The sequence below is a fragment of the Micropterus salmoides genome, unplaced genomic scaffold, assembly GCF_014851395.1.
Source record: "Micropterus salmoides isolate LMB-PRFRI ecotype aquatic unplaced genomic scaffold, ASM1485139v1 Ms_hic_scaffold_7, whole genome shotgun sequence".
NCBI lineage: Eukaryota > Metazoa > Chordata > Actinopteri > Centrarchiformes > Centrarchidae > Micropterus > Micropterus salmoides.
Window position 1 is genome coordinate 10,682,663 of NW_024044459.1, and position 18,540 is coordinate 10,701,202.

Sequence of the window (18,540 nt, forward strand, 5' to 3'; positions counted from 1 at the left end):
ACTCGATAACTAAAATAATCGAAAGCTGCAGCCCTAAAAAACCCTGTTGAGGTTAACAGATCTAACACATCTCTAGCTCTAATTTCCACACGTCTATTTCTCTCCAGACTATCTTTAAGCAGGTTGCTAGGAGACTTCACCAAACTGCAAAGCCTACACAGAAATACAGATAAACATTCGCTGGTAAAAACAGAATCAACTGCAACAAAGCTGCTCATCAATCTCAAATACAAGTTCCCTTTTCACCAAGCTCACTGACACACTGTACATTGCTTAAGGGCACACTGACAGTGGTGGATGAGAAAAAGCATTTCTCATCTATTTTCCTCACATGATAGAGTATAAGCCTCTAGGAACGCGTGGCCTCATAGAAAGGGGGGGGGTTTGCCACATCGTACTGACAGCACATTGATCTGACCATTTGACCCCTTCATACTGTAGAGGTGGAGATTTAGCTACAACGTCACACGAAGAGGAGCTACAGGAAGCCGTGTTAGATTCTTGTTCAGCTCACGTTTATTTACATGTCCGCTCTGGTTTAATCATTTCAAACACGCCGACTATAACTGTAGACAGGCGGCTCACAGATAAATTTAGAATACATTAAACTCTTGTTTAACGGCTCATTTACTTTAGAGCTACTCCACTGATAAACACGGCATTCGCTTTCAGGGCCATGCAAAATAATCGATTTTTAGATGCTTCGCGATGCACACTTAAGACGATTAAAGTCAGTCTGTCGTTTTCCAACTACTGGAAAAGAGCAGTCAGTTAGCGTTAGCTAACATCTCCTCTTCAGACTGCCGTCTGGAAGCTGAGCAGGATGTTTTTTGGCTGCTAGTTAAAGTTTGTTTGTTGGGTTGTCATTCATCCTCTTATCGAGTACACAAATGAACCAAATGCAGTTTCTCAAGGCCCGTGGTGCTCAATACATTATTACAATTATCAACTTACAAAACAGGACACAAAAATGTAACTACACTAGACGAGACAAAAAAAGGGAACAGATATATATAGGCTGAGTGAATGTGGTTTGGCTGGAGCGTTGTAAAGGGAGTAGTTCAACCCCTATCTGACTCTATAAAAATAATAGCAGCATCAGAAAAAAAAAATAGCAGCAGCAAAGGTCAGTAATAATGCTGTGAGAATGTAATAATGCTATGCAATGTTAGCTACATTTTTATGCAGTTACATTAAATAGCTGCATTTCATTACTACCTACTTGTTTGGATTTTTACAATCGCATCGTAGCGCTCACAATCCTAATGAGGTGCCTAGAAATTCCCACCCTTGAGGTGATGCATCGTGCTGCATCGAAATATCGAATCAAATCGAATCGTGAGACCAGTGAATATGCACACCCCTATTAGCTTTGTGGATAATTTAGCAACGGGCAGCTGCTGTAACGTTACATGATTTTAGAGAATATTTAGAAGTGATGAACTAGGGACAAATGAGCTAGAACTGCCCCACTGTTTCAGAAAAAAATCTACATGAATGTTTTCAGGAGAGGAGAAGTGATTGGGTCTGTTTTTATTAGAATTATTTAAGTCATGTAATTAACGTGACAAAGGACAGACTCACTACTAAAGCCCCCTACATACTTGTTTTTTGACAATGCGTAGGTGTAGACAGACGTAGGTGTTGCAAACGGCTTTGTTCACATACTTGCCTGCGTACTTTGCGTTTTCCTGGAGGATTAAACGTGAATCCACTAGGGGGCAGATCAGGAACGGATCATCCCTCGCCAACGCCAGATTATATTCACATAGCGACACTCGAGCAGGTTATGATTTGAATGAGACAGGTAATTGTGGACTAGCTCCAGGAGTTTTATTGTAAACATCCTGCCATAAATCTCCTTTTTTATAGTCTGCTGTTGACCTTCTTTTGCATTAGATGGCGTTTAGCAAACCAACTGCATATCGCCGCAACCTGGGCTGGTGTGTGGGGGAGTAGATTGCTGCTGACCTGCCTGTCAGATCGACATACTGCCCCCATGTTCATGTGCGGAATTGCATCTCGCGGACATGTAGCGTTAATTTCTGGAGACGTGCACAACCTACGCTCCAAAGGAACGCAGGATATGCGTGGCAGCAAACGCATAGTTAAAAGCAAGTATATCCAGGGTTTAACACAGCCCTCTGCATGTTTCTACCACAGGCTGTATTGGTTTCTACCTGCTGCCGTCGGCTTCGGTAGGTGATTGTTTTCTTCTGTGGTTTTTGTGGTGAGGCAGTGTTGTCAACAGGGGAGCTGCAGATCTCCCCCTGGTGGGCAAACTATGCAACACTCATGACATGAGTGAAGGATCTGTCTCTGTTTCTTTATCAATAGTCATTTATCTGCTGTCATAAACGCCGATGCTGATTAAATGCAATTAGCTCATATCGGCCGATAATATCGGTCAGTCAGGCTTTACTGTTTTGTACAAGACACCTGCTTAAACATTTTCTTTCGTTTTATATCTGAACATAAGGTGTGCACTGCAGACATGTTCATCAACATATAGACCCACACTGAGGTGAACTGTAGCTAAAAAGTTCACTTTCTGTGTTCTCAGAAAGTCAGCCAGCACCATGGATGGTAAAGAGACATGACAGTCTACCATGTAGTTTGTAGTTACTTTACCAGTGGAGGAAGTGCACTCCTCACAGTGGATTAACCTCACTGTCTTTTCTTTCTTTTTTTCCTTTCTTTTTTTCTTTTAAAAATCGGGTTACATCACTCACACCAGGAGAAACTTCACAGATGTTCTTCTCTCTAATCTCAAACATGCACACACTGCAACATTTTAAAATAATGGCACATCACACACTACAGGATATTATTAAGATTATTGTGCCAGAGGGAGCAATGCACCACCTCACGTGATCTCACATGATCTCATGGGCAAACAGATGAAAACAAAATGGCAGGTGTGGTGCTACAACTTGCTGTAGTAATGCTTTGCAGTGAGAAAAAACAAAATCACAAGGGCACAAGCCTGGTTGGAGAGACACGGTCAACAGGGGGTGTCTACTCTTCAGAGAATTTTTATCTGTCGACAGTAGTATGCTGGCTAACATTAGCCTCGAGGGCTAACATTAGACGTCAGGTGCTTCAGAACTAACGTAGGCTTGTCTCTCATTGGCCATAGTGGCCCCGCTCGGACAGTACTGACTTAAATTATCAGGATGGCCCCGATAGGCCTGCGAGCAGTTCGGGAGGTTTAAGACAGGATCTGTAAACCCCTCACATTACCAGATAATCTGGGCTGAACATTGGTACCGACCAGGGTCCCAGACCAGATTTCTCCCCCAACTGTTGGGAGGGTTGAATCAGGGATAAAACTCCTGTAGTCTGAGCCCAACTTTAAACGGGCCCTTTTACTTTAAAAAATAAATGCATAAATTCCTTTTCTTTTAACAAAGTGTCTGGCCTATTATAATCTGATCACTCCCATGTACAATACATCTTGTCTTGACTGACTTTGAATGACACCAAGGTTTGTTAAAGTGAGAAAAAAAAAAGCTAAACTGTTTTAATGGCTACAGCAAAGTGAATAAAGTAACTGTAACATATTCAGCTCAAAGTCTTCCTAGGACCACACGTCTCTTTCCCCATAAACTTCTACAATGTTATAAAGACAACAGATGTCCTAAAATGTATTTTTAAAAACTAAATAATTCAATGACCCAGGCTGCTAAGTCCCAAAAGGTTAGTAAGATTAGTTTTTGACCAGACGTCACTGAAGGACAGGTCTGATAACAGAAACATGCCTACTTTCTGAACAGTCGACTGCTGATGCATGCCACCGAACTTTGTCCCTGGGGCCAATGTAATGTACTGTACACTCTGCAAGCCAACCAAAACAAAGCAAGGGGTTTAAACAGGGTGTGAATTCAATGCCTATTAAGGCGCTCAACATATACCATTTGGGTCTAAAGTTTTGCAAATAATAATTAATTATTATTATTATTATTATTATATTCACATATTTAAACATTTTTGTATGAAACGTTACTTTTAATGTACATTATAGTGGATTTATCTTGAAATAGTTCCTAGCAGGAAAAGCTAAATTTCATGCATTCTATTTTCATACATCTATCCCTGTGCAGTGTCACCCTGCACTCATTCGCATACGTTTTTAAAAAGGCACCACTCTGCTACACATTCATACAGTACCACATATTCCCTGACACCTGCCAGTACAACCAGATGTTCTCCGCTCTAAAGCCCCTGCTCAATGGCACCACAGAGGTAGCTACTGAGGACTGGGAAAGTACTTTTCATTCCCTCTCCTCAGACGCTTCCGTGAAGTCTAAACAAATCTGGATTCAAACCAGCCACCCTCAGGCCCCTCTGAGCACGCCAATTCACTCTTGGCAAGCTTTTCCGTCTGTTGGCTGTATATAAATTTGATTCTATTTTTGTGATATCACAAGTGCTGGCACAATTGAGATATTAGGGTATTTTTAAAGTAGTTTGTAGATTTGACTTCATGCCAAGACAGATGATGTGACAGAGGATGCTCCTCCTAGCTGTTGGCTCTATGCATTTCCTCTCTTCATGAAAACAACCCAACAATGTTCTGTTCTTGAGTCTTTGTTGTACACATTTTTACTTAAGTGTTGGTTTCGTTTGGGCTGAAATAAATATTTCTAATTCGCACCATAATCTCAAAATCATCTCTCATTTATGACAAAGAGATAATAAAATATAGTTGCCGGACTGAAATGAGATTCTCATTCCCAAGAGGAAACAAAACCTGTTGATCTGGATGACTCCATGACCTTTTCACTAGTCCTACCATCACAGCTTATCTCCAGATTCATTAAACACACAATCTTTACAGCAGATAACCATGCTCCAAACAATTCGACTATTTATCCTCTATGCAGCACGAGGTTGACTGCGACAGTAACGGCTAAGTGTGAATATTATTAGGTGTTGCCAGAGGTCGGCCCTTTACTGAGGGCTTTCTTGTTCAAGGTCTGCTTTGCCATGACTGGCATCCACATCTACTTTTGCTTCATCCGTCTCATAAGGACAGTGAAAAAAAGAAAGCAAAAATTTGAAAAGAAACATTATGGGAGGGACAGACAGAGACAAAGAAGCTACCAGGTGTTGTTCTGATTTACCATGAACATGACATCTGTTGCACTAACAAAATTACTCAAGACTGAAGGCTTTAGTAACTCATTTTGCCCACACAGCAGGGCTGCCCTCTGCATGAACCTGCACTCAAATGGCAATTCCTTTTAACATCCACAATTTGGTACACTTTTATCTAAAGAGTCTGACACGGTCCATGAGTGTGTGCATAAATCTTTAGTCTGCATAGTCTCAACGGCTTGAGCACCTTTCCCTGGTTAGTGCTTTGCTTTGTGGCTGCTGTAATCGGGAGTTTCATAATAGTTCTGTCACCTCAGTGCTTTGGGCTTTTCCCCACAGTTTGAAATAACATTCCGTCAGCAAATAACCACAGACAGGTACAATGATGGGTTAATACCAGACCCGTTTTAGACACATGATGGAGATCAAATGAGACAAGACTTGAAAGCCTCAGGGTCTGACATTTACAATACAGCCTGTGCTGGCAGCGATATATCCCACAATTCAGCTTTTACTAAACACCAGCTCTGCCTGTCTGAGATAAGGCATTAGAGCAAGGCCTACAGTGTATATCATTCCAAAACAATAACATTATACCACTGCCTGTTGCAGACACTGATAAAGTTGGGTGGACATCATGTGACGGGGGATTCTGTTTTCAGTGACAGGCCTAAAGATGCAGCACTTGTAAATTATAGCAGCCCTACTTTACTGCATCCTCCTAATCTAGATTAGCACATGATGGTGAGCTGATTTCTGAAGGGGAAACCTGCATCTTTGCAGCAACATATGTGAAAATATAAGACAAGGCTCAAATACACACTCACTGTATATTTACTGCCAACACTCCTGACTGCTTCACTTTCGCTCCATTCATAAGAGGAAGTGACTGCAGAACATGAAGTCTTTACAGCCACAGGAAGTTACAAGGCAACGACTGATTAACTACACAGTGGAGAGATTCTTTAAAATTAAATTTTAATTAATTAGTTAGAATCTATAAAGTTGAAAAAGTTTAAATTCTATTACTGTGGGGTTGATCACGAACAGATGCATTCAGGGCAGACAATGGCTACCACTGTTTCTATGACAGCACACACAGTATAAGTTGACCTGGAGTGTTTTCAGCGGACACAGCCTTCCACAGGACCAGGGTCTTGTTTTCAGAAGAAAATGACTCCAGATTTTGACTGCATATTAGAAAGTGAGACTCATCATTTTTGTCAGAACAGGAAATAGTTCTCTTTTTTTTGGTACAACAATTTTGTGCATATGTAGCTGAAACACCCATTTCACCAGACACCGTTTTACCAGTTGACTATGTTTTAAGAATAGTTGAGGACATTTGAATGACATCTGGTTTTCTATCAAAACGTTTGGTAAGTCATTGACACTCATCAGTGAGAGACGAGTAACATTAATATGACCACATTATTTATCTTTAGCGCGTCTTATTAAGATTAAGTTTATGGTTCTCTATTATTTCATCATTATTTTTTTCACACTGATGAGATGAGCTATGCTCAGCCCTACTGCGATCTAATCCGCTCTCTGCACTGCTAACATCCTTCCCCTTTCTGTGAGGACACCTTCTTCTATATAGTCTATGGTTGACACATGACAAAGTCTGTCTCATAAATAAAACAAAACAAATCCTCCACTGGATGAACGGGCATACTATTGGCAGTGGTAAAACAAAGGGACACATCTAAAAAGCTTTCCAAGGCGCTGAGAAAAAAAGCCACATTTCTCTGGCCAAGCCCACACACAGGCAGTTGGAGTTATAAAGTGATCAGGATATACAAGCCTGAGCAGCATCAGCAGAAAAGCCAGTCTTCAGCTGGTGGCTAAAATGGAAACTCAGGCTGAGCCACAGACAAGCCTGTTGAAAAGCTGCCAGTCAAGGAGAAAATCTAGCTGGATGTCAGAAACTGAGAATCCAAAAGCAGAAGCGGACTGTGGTAGGCTTAAAAATATCCAGCCCAGTGAGCCAAGTTCCTGGGTCAGTGTTTAAGGCGGGAAGTTTTACTCTGAACAAAAACACAAAGACAGACAGGAATGACTGAAACTGGGATTTGTTCATCTCAGTGGGTGTCGCTCACTGAAACTTGGTGTAATATTAAAAATAGATCCCGGTTCTAACCTGGACAATTCTGCCCTCAACCAGAATGTAAAGGTCATCCAGTAAGATCACGAAGGGAGACCTGACAAAATGCATTTCTAATATCCAAAACTAAGTGCATTATTTAGATCTTAGGGTTTCCCACAAGAGGCTATTTGCCTAAAATAAACTCAAACATCCAGACAGGTTGTAAACATGCCAACAGTTAACTCCTCCATGACAACCTACAGCTAGTACAGTAGGAGGAAATTGAACCATAAAGTCTATAAACTGTGATGGATATTAACAATGGATAGTCTGTTGGCCTTTTTTTAATCTTTAAAATAAGTCTGGCGAATATCGGCTTTGTTGAAATAACACTAAATGAAAGAAATTCCAAATAAACTGGAATAAACTGGTCACTAAATCTGTAATAAACTGGATTTGAACTGGATTATCCTTTAAGTTGTATTCAAGCCGAAATAACCCACGTATCTTTTGTAATGTGGCCTTACTTCAGATCAAAGCCAGTATTTATCTCTAAACAACGCTGACTGTTACTGCTACACTGGGCCCTATGTAACAGAGAGTCACTGAAGCAGACCAGAGTGCTGAGATGAGAGAATGGTAGAGTCGGAGCGCAGCAGGGCCGGGACCACAAACTGGGGCAAACACATGTCATACGACTCAGCATAAGGCTGAGCTGGAAAATCAACAAAAGGAGAAGGAGGGATCTGCAGACAAACGCAGGATCACAACTCACTCCGCCTATTTGGTAAGCAGAGGGTGTCAGGAAACCACAGAGCCTAGGCTAGGAGGATGCATCATTTAGAGTTTTGTTTGTACCTCCCTTGCACCTTGATCTTAAGTACAGTTGAAACTGAAGCTGAAGAGTCAATAAATTTCGGTGGACAAATGACTTGGTGCAGGTTGATTAATATTTCAGGGAGGAGAGGTTTACCTGACAGCCACATTTTGTTTTTGATCGTTTTCCTGAAGATTCATCTCAGAAGAGATGATAACCCCTATCTGCTTAGTCTCAAAATAGTATACATGCTACAGTGTTTCCCCTAGGATGGAGTTGTAGCAGCCGAGGTGAAACAAAGTTTTTCTCAGAATATAAAACCCCAACACAACATATCTCAGCAACAATGCTCTTCTGTCCACGAGCATGCGAGGGCACATTAGAATAGCTTAAAACTTCACTGTTTTCCCAGTTTAATGTGAGCTTTAGATTAATGAAATTAAATAAGATTAATAAAATTTTACCTTTTCCAATGACAGATATGTAATTTCACATCATATCGGGCCATTATTTTCACCATATCGCTGAACAAATAGTTGGAAAAGCTAGAGCAGATAATAAATAACCAACACCCAAAGATCAGTCTACTGGAGGAACTACAACCTTTAGATCTGGAGAAAGTAAGTTTGGTTGGTTCTGTTGCTCCACAGTGATTTTACAGTGATGGCACAGCATGTTTTGGGCATCACCCCTAAGCCTTAACGGCAGGAAAACGCTGTTAATATGCACTCGGAATCATTATAGATACGACTGTTCATGTTTGCCTTTTGTGTCTTTTATTTAACAGCCTTTGACATTTATCTGTACACATTAATATAAAAAATAGGCAACATGAGAAACCTCCTCCCTTCTCAGGTGCATTAAATTATTTTTACCTTAAAATCTAAAAAGCGGCGCACTGCCGCTCCTGAAAGCATATAGGGGAAACACTGATGCTAGCTAGACTGTAGCTAAACTGTATAATTGTATGAATGGGAAATTACACTTATCTGAGACGACCCAGAAGACAGTATTAAATCACTGTCGGTTCTCATTTGACTCCACTGTTTGGATGATAACCGAGTCGTTAGGTTTTACTTGTATCCCTAAAAAGTTTGGGCACACTTTGAGACATTACGTAAAATGGAGCTATAAAAATAAATTTGACTTTTGATAATTAATGGTTGATGACATTGGGAGTTCTGAGTGCGCCTAAAAATGTGCTGGATATCAAATATATCAGCAGGACTTAGGGCATCCTTTATTTAAAGCGTTGCTAAATTAACGCGATCCATTTTTTATTTCATCTCTGGAAAAACAACATGCCCACACATTTGGCAACAGAGCAGTCATATATGAACGCTACCTTATCTGTTGTGAGAAAATGGATGTACCTGAAGGAAGCTGGGAACGGCTCACAAGGACTGAGAATTGTGAGCACAAGCAATTTAGATTGCTGGCACCGCTTCAACATGGTGCTGTTGTTATCTCCAACACTGCCATTAAGCAGCTTCATCTGGCGCGCAGAATGTTTTATATCCTAAAACAGGTTTACACCTTGCTGGCACATTACCCATCACTCTGCCCTGATGTGAATTTGAATGTCCAGCAGTTGACCTATGCAAGCAGACAGCTCACTGCATACTCAATCAACCTTAGGGAGCAGTGATATAAACAGGGAAGATTAAGATAGCAGCTTTGATGAGGATTAGAAAACCATAGCACCATCATCATACAAAGTGAATACCAATAGGCATGCACCGATTCCATATTGATATCGGATATTGAACGGCTTACTTGCAATTTCTGTAAAGCCATTGTTTTGAAGAGTGGCTGTAGCACTATAGAATATAACAGCCAACTTAGGCCACATCCACACTACTATATTTTGGTTTAAAAACTGAGTTTTACAACAAATATGATCTCCGTCCACACTGTGTTTTAGCTGAAAACGCTCACCAAGTGGCCATTCACGTACAATGGGCACGCGTGTGCCGGTGTAAACATGAAGCAGATGGTCTACACCGCAGTTACAGAAGATTCAGCGAAAGTACTACAGACGAAGAATCACGCCAGATATTTTTTTGTATGGACAGACAACGTGCTGGAATTCTTACTGAAAGTAACATGAGAGTCCAAAGCAGCTGTGGCAGCGGAAAACAGATTGTAAGTCGTTGCAAAGTAAATACGGCATGCACAGTACAAGTGTAGGCTATAAGTGTTATTTGCACAGTACAAAATATTTTAACAAAATTACCAAAACTGTGGCCAATGAGGTGTCATCGTTTTTAAAGTCCTCCGTTTTCGGCTATCCGCACAAAAAAACTACCCCGGAGTTGTAAAATGAAAAAAGGGGGTCGGCAGTGTTTTCAAACTTCTACGTTTCTAGGTCTTCGGATTCACCATTTTAGCCTGGACGGGAGGTGCAAACGTAGCAAAAGGTCTTCGTTTTTAAAACGAAAACGTAGTATTGTGGATGGGGTCTTAATCAAGCACCTCCAGAAGCAAAGTTAGGAAACAATCGGGACTGAAAGGGTTGGATCGGTGCATCCCTAATTACCAACATAAATGATGCTATCATGCTATGCTCCAGCCATAGCCAATCATGTTTAAAGGAAACACAGCATCAAACCATTTCTTGTCTTGGCTGAAACAAAGAAAATGAGTCAGCGGCATCAATGGAATGTCGACTTCTATGCAGTGAGGAACTGAGCCGGCTTTCTTGGCCCTCAAGTCTTTTTCAAAGCATTCTCTTTAAGCGGACGCCAGCTTCAATGAACGTCTCACCGAGTTAGCAGCAACTCCTGGGAGATGAAGGCAGCCAGTGCCTTGGAAAAGCCCAACTCTTCAAAGACTTGTGTGGTTGTTCCTCTGGAGAAAGTGATGTAATCATAGAAATGTCTCCTGTCTGACAGTTTACGGGGGTAGGTGGAAGCTGGGGAGCTTCACAGAGAAGAAAGAACTGGGTTGACAGGAGTTAGGATAAAACCAAACTTGAAAAACAAAATGCTAATTTGAAGGAAGTAAAGGCAGGGTGGTGAATTCACACCAACCTCCGGCCAAATGTTGCTGCGGGTGATAAACTGTCTACTCTGCAACTGTGACACATAATCTACCATTAGATATTTCTCTTAGTGAGCTGACAAGCCACTAGAAGAAATAGAAAAACTCTTCTGACACCCCAAGACATTTTAAAATCACCACAAATAAAAAAATTACTTGAAGCATCATGGATAGAGAGAGACACATCTACAAAAGGAGCAGCTTCTAACTACTGCAGCACATTTTTGATCAACAGCTGGTGCATGACCGGTGTGAGCGTAACAAGAGCCAGAAGGGCAGGAAATGATCTCACGCCAAACAAGTCCGGACAGGACCACAGTTGTCAGCCTCCTCACTGGGTATCTATTTAGGCCTTCAGTAAACAACGCCTGAGGTGTCACAGGCAATTACCACCAGCCACATGTCGGTAAATTCTACCTGTGTCTCTTCTGCCAGCGGTTAACTGGCAGATAAACATGTATCACTGTAAATGGTGAACGTTGAGACGCGGCAGCTATTGTGACTGCAAAGCAAGAAGTTGATTTATTTCTGAAAGATCAGTGAGAACAGACTAAGCGCCCTTCTTGTAATAAGTTCAAGAGAAATGTTGCCTGCCCAGTCTTTTTTTAGTAACGTTTTGGTTATGTCACTGAATGGTATCCATGACAACAAGTGGGTCCCATGAATATAGCTGGCTGTCAACAATTATAATTACAAGACAAAATTATAATTATAATTATTACATAAAAGTGTTAGGCCCAGTAGTAACAAGTAGTAACAACTAAAAGTCGTGTTGACATTTGGCCTTTTACAGGTATGTGGCAACAGCAAAGTGCGCTGGTTGTGGTCCATGTGTATAACATCAACCCTAACGTAAGCTGCCAGCCCATTGGAAACTCACAGAATCTGAACTTCAAAGAGCCAAGATTTGTTTTTAGAAACCAAAAACAACACCTACAAAATACATTATTATGTGATCAGGCTGCTGGCTGCCATTTTGCTCTCGTTATTTCCAAAGGGAAAGGGAGTCTTTGTGATGTTTCTTTCCTCTCTTTCTATTCCATCAGGGGTGCCTATCCGTCGAAAGCTTTTGTTTTGGTCACAAGTCTGTTCATTTGTTGTCAGTTATGGAAGCATTTAATAACGCAAAAAAAAGAAACTTAATCTGTGCTAGCTAGCAATGACTTGGAAGTTAATTTAATTTAAAAAGCATTGTGAATCATGAGTTGTTATCTTATAATCTGCTACTAGATGTTTCAAAGGGTTAATTCTGTTTCAGTACACACCGAGGCGTGCTATATTTTCAAAGACTTTCTATGATGCATCAGCAAAATAAGACTTAACACACCTAGCAGGGCCGTGCTTCTTTTTTATCATGATGGCTCTAGAGATACATCAGGGTATTATGTTACATACACAGTTGCTCCGACTGTTGCATCCCTCACTGCTCTGTGGTGGCAATGATGGTAATCAAAGCTTATTACATGACTGCACTCTGGATGCACACATCTCCAAACTGCTTAAATTTAAGTATACATATAAATGAAAGTCTGGCACAGACACTGAGAGGCAATTCTTTAACCTCAGTAATAATGTTAAACAGGCTACCAAGGTCGGGCTCGTCAGTAACAGTAAACAAACCCCCAGTCACCGCAGAGACAAGCTCAGCACCCAGCTCTTGATTTTCCCTACCTGCTGTTCTCTCTGCGCTCCGCCAGCATCTCAAGTCATCGGCAGCAGAAAAGACAAAAATATTCCACCGTGTACCAAGAGCGACTCTTCTTTCCCCCAAAACCCGTCGTCTATCTGATGAGGAAAGGCAGCGACAATGGTGTCATGCCTTCCCCTCGCGGCAGAGTGAAAAGAAGAGAGGCTAAGCGCGGAGGCATGGCTCGTCTTCACTGGCAGTGCCAGGGGCTTTGTTATCCAGCCAGCTACTGTGTGTGTGTGTGTGTGTGTGTGTGTGTGTGTTGCCTGCCGGGACTGGCACAGCTGATCCCCCCCTGACACCGGGTGGGGTGTACAGGGCTTTGGAGGAAGAGGAGTAGAGGGTGGAGTGTGGAGGGGCCATGGCCGTCACAGTAAGACCATACCATTTAGACCAGAGGGGAAGCACCATTATAAATCCATCTTATGGGGGTTTAGCCATCATTATGAACATCAAGGCTCAGAGGGTTTCTTTAACTTTGCATTATTATGACTTCAGACACACATAGCATAGCGTAGAAAAGGTTTTCTTTAGAGCAGCATCTGACACCTACATGTGTGCACTTTATAAATAAAAGGGCTTGCAGAAGAAAACTGACATATTGACACCTGATGCATTTTTGTCTGGAAAAAAAAAAAATGAAACAAATTTCTATGTAATCTATTTTGAGCTTTCTCCATGTTCAAGAAAACAGAATACTAAAGCTCAAACAGTTTGTCAACTAAGTGATTACATGATTGGCAGAAAATGAATCTCTTAACTTCTTCTTAATTGTTCCCATTTATCAAACAAAACAAGCCATTTAAAGATGTCACTTTGGAGTCTGGGAAATCACAATGGGGATTTTTCACTATTTTTGGATGTTGACCACCTACAGAGTAAGTACGCCAAGCTCTAATTCTAATTACAGCTATTTTAATTGCTGTCATTAGGAGAATTTCTTCACCTAAAAACAGGGTCCTGAAAAAAGAAGACTGTAGTGGAACATCCAGAGAACGCCAGAGTATTCTGGTTTACTAAGAAGATACTGAAGTGTGGCTTCCAGCAGGGGCACACTGGGCCATATGGAAATGAGGCCAGCGGGGGAAGCAGATGAATGAAATCTGCTACACAATCTCCTACTTAACACAGCACCAGCGGCAAGGTTGAATAAACACTAGGAAGTGAAAAAGTCTGCACTGCCAGAAACTTACATGCAGCCAGAGAAACCTGCTGTGATATACAAGCCTGAGGGGTTCTCAATAACTTGAATCACTCCAAAGTTAGTGTGATTTCAGCTCTTCTCTGGCTAAAAAAAGGCCAGAGAAAAGGTTCGTTCAGCCCACTGTGTGCGTTTCCACCGTGGCCTAAAGACCTGCGAAGATTAGGCAAATTAACCAGCTGACGTAGGCCTATACTGCACACAAAGCGATGCATCAGATTTGATTGGAATACAGCTTTTTTGTGTGGGAGTATAATGGAGAGACACACGATAATGTTCGTTACAAATAACAAATAAATAAAGCCATCAAGTTCTTAAAGTAACTCTAGCACATACAGATAGAAACACAGACCGTTTGGAAGGTTATTACAACAATTCCAGCCGACGAGAGCTGCAGATCAGCTGGCAGGACTCATGTCTGTGTCGCCTGAGCGTCAGACTAAAGGCACATTTATACCCCTGCGTAGGGTCTACGTGCGTACCTACGCCGTAGACCCTACGCACGTAGCCATGCATTTATACTTGCGCGTAGGTGTGTCCGTCATTCTGCAATTATACCCCCAAGCGCTAGTCGGCAGTAGCGCTACAGCGTCCACTGTGTTGACTTTTGCCGGCCGAGCAGGCTAACTTCCGGTTTAGCGCTCAGCTAATGTAAATGGGGGTAAAATTGTAAACGTCCGGCTGGTGTAGCCTTTTCAAATGTTACCGACCGAACGGATCACATTCTGATAGCGAAACAAGTCATTTCGCTCGGGTTGCGACAGTCAAATATATTGATTCACTGTGTTACAGCCACCGTTTTGGCCGCTAGTAAATGTTAATTCAAAGCGCGGGGTAGTTCCGGTCGGCTCGGAGGCATTGCGAGGCTACCCAGCCAACCAATCACAGAGCTTCCGGTCCGCATCGACTCGACGTGTAGTTACATTTTTGAGGAGGTGCACGTCAGGCGACAGCGTAGCCTCAGCGTAGCCCCGTAGCCTACTCCGTCACCTACGCCGTTGATTTGACGCAGAAGTATAAATTGCACTTAATGTGATGTTTAACAAGCTTTATTACCTGCTGTAATCAGCTGTTCCGCTTGTTGTGGAGAGGAGGAGACCGACTTCAGCTCCGTGTAAAAACTTCCTGACTGATGAAAACTTAAAACAACAACTCCGGACGCAGTATTTACCGTAACTTCATGAGCTGTACGCTGGCTGCTGTTCCGAGCAATACATTTAATGTTGACATACGAAACCCAGTGACTTCCTCCAAAGGATCCTAGCTCCGGGGTAGAGTTCCTTTGGTCGAAACACGGCTTTATTGTGCAAACTTGACAGCTGCTAATTTTGCATCACATTTCCCCCCCATTCAGTATGAGGGAAATGGACAAAATAATCTAATATCTTTATTAATAATGCAGCAAAATAGTTTTGTTGATCAACACTAATAACCATAAACCACACATGTGATCATAAACATTTAAGACCAGAGTCCGAAGAGTTATTACCATCCAGTGCCGGGTGGAGCGCAGTCTGTGAAAACCACAGCCAATTATACTACAGCATTAAAGACAGATGGGAAAATATCTCTCCTTCAGTCTGTCCAGTAAAACATCACTACCATTACAACACACAGTAAAGCCCCTTTCACAGTCACACTGGACAAAAAACCCATGAACATCTGGCTTATGTCTTCAGTGTGAAAGGGTTAGGGTCAAATGACTCTGCAGTAGTCATCCAGGTGGACACGATAATGTATGCCCCTTTTCCGGGGTGGTCATCATACTGTGCAAGATGCAACACTGTCAAGAAAGCCTGATGACAGAGCTTTGAGGGGAAGCGGAAATAAGGAGGCCAGTTACTGGCACTGTTAGGGTGATATATACAATAACATCAAAAATGAAAAAAGGCATTGCTCGCAGTCCAAGGCGAGTAACAAACAAATTAAAGAAGCGATGATTAAAAATATATCTCGCAGTAAAAGATATTAATTCCTTGTTAAGACGTAGGATTTGAGTTTCACGTTTAAAAATGTGTCACAAATAAAGTTTCATTTTTTAAACAGCTGGGCACTGAAGTTTTAAACAATAATTACTCTAAGAGAAAGAAATAGTGCATTTGTTCGAGGACTATTTTCGGTGGCAGATTAACAGACATTTGGTGGTCTAGTTCACATTCACAGTTGCAGGACAGTGTCTGTTGTATTGACCCACAACTACAGTGCCCGAGTTCATTGTAATGAAGGAGCATATCATACAGAGCACTGACGTGACTCAGTGGTGTGTTTTTAATTAATTTTGGACAACAATGGCGATCTATGGCACAGAAGAATAACCTATCAGGCAGTGGCTATGCAGAAAATATTGTTTAGTAGGATTTCATCGTTGGTTTTAGTATTTTCACTTTGTTGACAATATGAATACTGAATTTGCCAGCTTTATACTTTTACCAGAATTAATGAATTAACTCCCTGTAATCTAATATCTAACCAAAAACCAGGCACAAATATACTAATTCAGTACACAAAGTGTGTGTGCCTACTACAGAATGTGTGCATAGACACTAATTTCCATGCTCTGCTCGCTCTCATGACGTGCAGGCCATTTCCCTGGGGGCTAATTAAGAAGTATCCTCTCCTGCTTTTTGACTGCACGCTGCTTCTACTCAAGACAACCGGTAAGATATGGCATCTTTAGTGAGAAACACCACACACACGCAACTCAGGCTGTCTCTTTCTTAGCGATGCATTTTACATGGCCAGAGAAAGCTCACTTGGTGCAGACCGAAATGCGCGTTGGCCTCGTGCAGCATTATCCACAAGATTTTAATGTCGCTATCCAGCCACACTTAATCAATAACAAGCGCCTCACAAAGCTCAGAATACACATTGCAGCTCCCATCCCATCCAAAGAGGGAAACGCATAGATAGAAATATAATCTGACAGGAAAATATTAGGGAGCATCATTTTGAACATGTGCTGTCCCATGTCCAAATCTAAGATAGGTGTTGTTTACCAATTACAATGGCTGATTGCACAACGATCAGCAAGCGCTTTAATATATTTAATACCCAAATGGCTTTAAGGACTAAGTAGGATCTCCAAACTTATTATCAGTGTTTGGATGGTGGCTACAATGAAACAACTATTGTTAATCGATCACAGAACCTTAGCAATTTTTAATCACAATTAATTGTCATATAAAGCAGCTGGTATACATGGTGACACTGCAGACATTCATAAGACATAGAGGTCTCCTCAAGCAGTGCAGATGAAAGTAATGTGCATTTGTCTCAATTCATAGGCTACCTATTAGAACAACTATCTCCCCTTGCAAACAGTCGAGAGTAAACCCAGACTGACTGAACAGGTAATAAGAGTTTTGCAGTTTCGATGTCTGTTAGCAACGAAAGCACAATGTTAGAAAAGCAGAAGAAAGGAAAGTCCAGAGGCTCCAGTTATGACTTCACTTCATCACAACAATTACGAGCAGGTTTTGGAAAAAATGCAATGATACAGCAATAACTTGTGGATGTTTGAGGGTTGTATATTTGACTTTCACAAACTAATTAGTGGCGGACATATTTAATGTTCTTGTCAACATTATTTTGCTTCTCTGTGGCGAAATCAACAGCACACCCAGAGTCAACTGTGCCGCAGCGAAGGCGCCATTCTTTACGTCCAGGTTAAGAGGCACTAAAACAATCCATATCAATATGTGGCAGAAAGTCACGCAAGGACAACACCTGGCTCCAAGATCAACTACAAGCTTTGGCATTATGACTAATATATGTAAGGAGTTACACGGCTTTAGGTGCGAAATACAGTTATGTTAACATTATTGTGTAATTTGATCGGTTTATAACATAAGTTAAATGAATATGTGTTTATACTGTAAACAATATGAGCCGGGGCTGTTACTCACTGTTTGGACAACAATATCAAAGGAGCAGAGTTGGCTAATGTGAATGTTTTGGTTTAATGCTTATTTGTGACTTATTTACAGTTTTGCTTATTAGAAAGCATGGAGAGTGGGGACATTCTGTTAAATGGAGTAATCCGCCTAATTCTTTCATTGATTAGGAAATGGTTTCTCGTAGCCCAAGATCATGTGGTCAAATTGTTTATTGTCCTGCCCACAGTTCAAAACCAAAAGATTAATTAATTCAAGTCAACATTTCAGCTGCATTTGCGCATTAATGCCACCTTATCTGCTAACTTAAGCTTAACTTTTTCTGTAAAAAACACCACATCAAACACTTGAAAGTCCATAAAATCTGAGCCTCCATGACACAGTACAAACACACAGGGCCCTGGTATGCAGCAAGAAACTCAATTTCTCTGTAAATGCTTCAGAAGCAGGTACAGCCCACACGTCAACAGCTACTTTAACTAATCAGGTTTTTATATTAGATTAGGACGTGGTTCAAATGGTGATTAGTTATCTTCAAAGGTGGTTTATAGCATACACAGAGTTAACAGCATTTTGGTGGTTGCTGCTTAGGTCCTGCTTTTCTTTGAAGTGATGGTGTTGGCGTGCCTCCTAGTTAATATGGCCAAATATACTCAAATGGAATGGCTACAACAACTTCACCGTCCCTGACAATTTAAACTTCAAAGTGCC

General features: G+C 41.4%; 1 protein-coding gene across 5 annotated transcripts in view; it reads right to left on the reverse strand.

Moving 5' to 3' along the window:
* Positions 1-18,540, reverse strand: part of wdfy3 (WD repeat and FYVE domain containing 3) — a 105,968-nt gene that overhangs the window by 85,212 nt on the left and 2,216 nt on the right. For 2 of the 5 annotated variants that reach the window (XM_038702615.1, XM_038702613.1), the window contains exon 1: positions 12,720-12,924. The exons of 1 other annotated variant lie outside the window; for it this stretch is intronic. In XM_038702615.1, coding sequence (XP_038558543.1) covers positions 12,720-12,748 — 29 coding nt within the window. In that variant the 5' untranslated portion in view covers positions 12,749-12,924. Of the gene's footprint in view, positions 1-12,719; positions 12,928-18,540 lie in introns of those variants that run through there. 2 more of the 5 variants (XM_038702617.1, XM_038702614.1) reach the window with 2 other exon arrangements.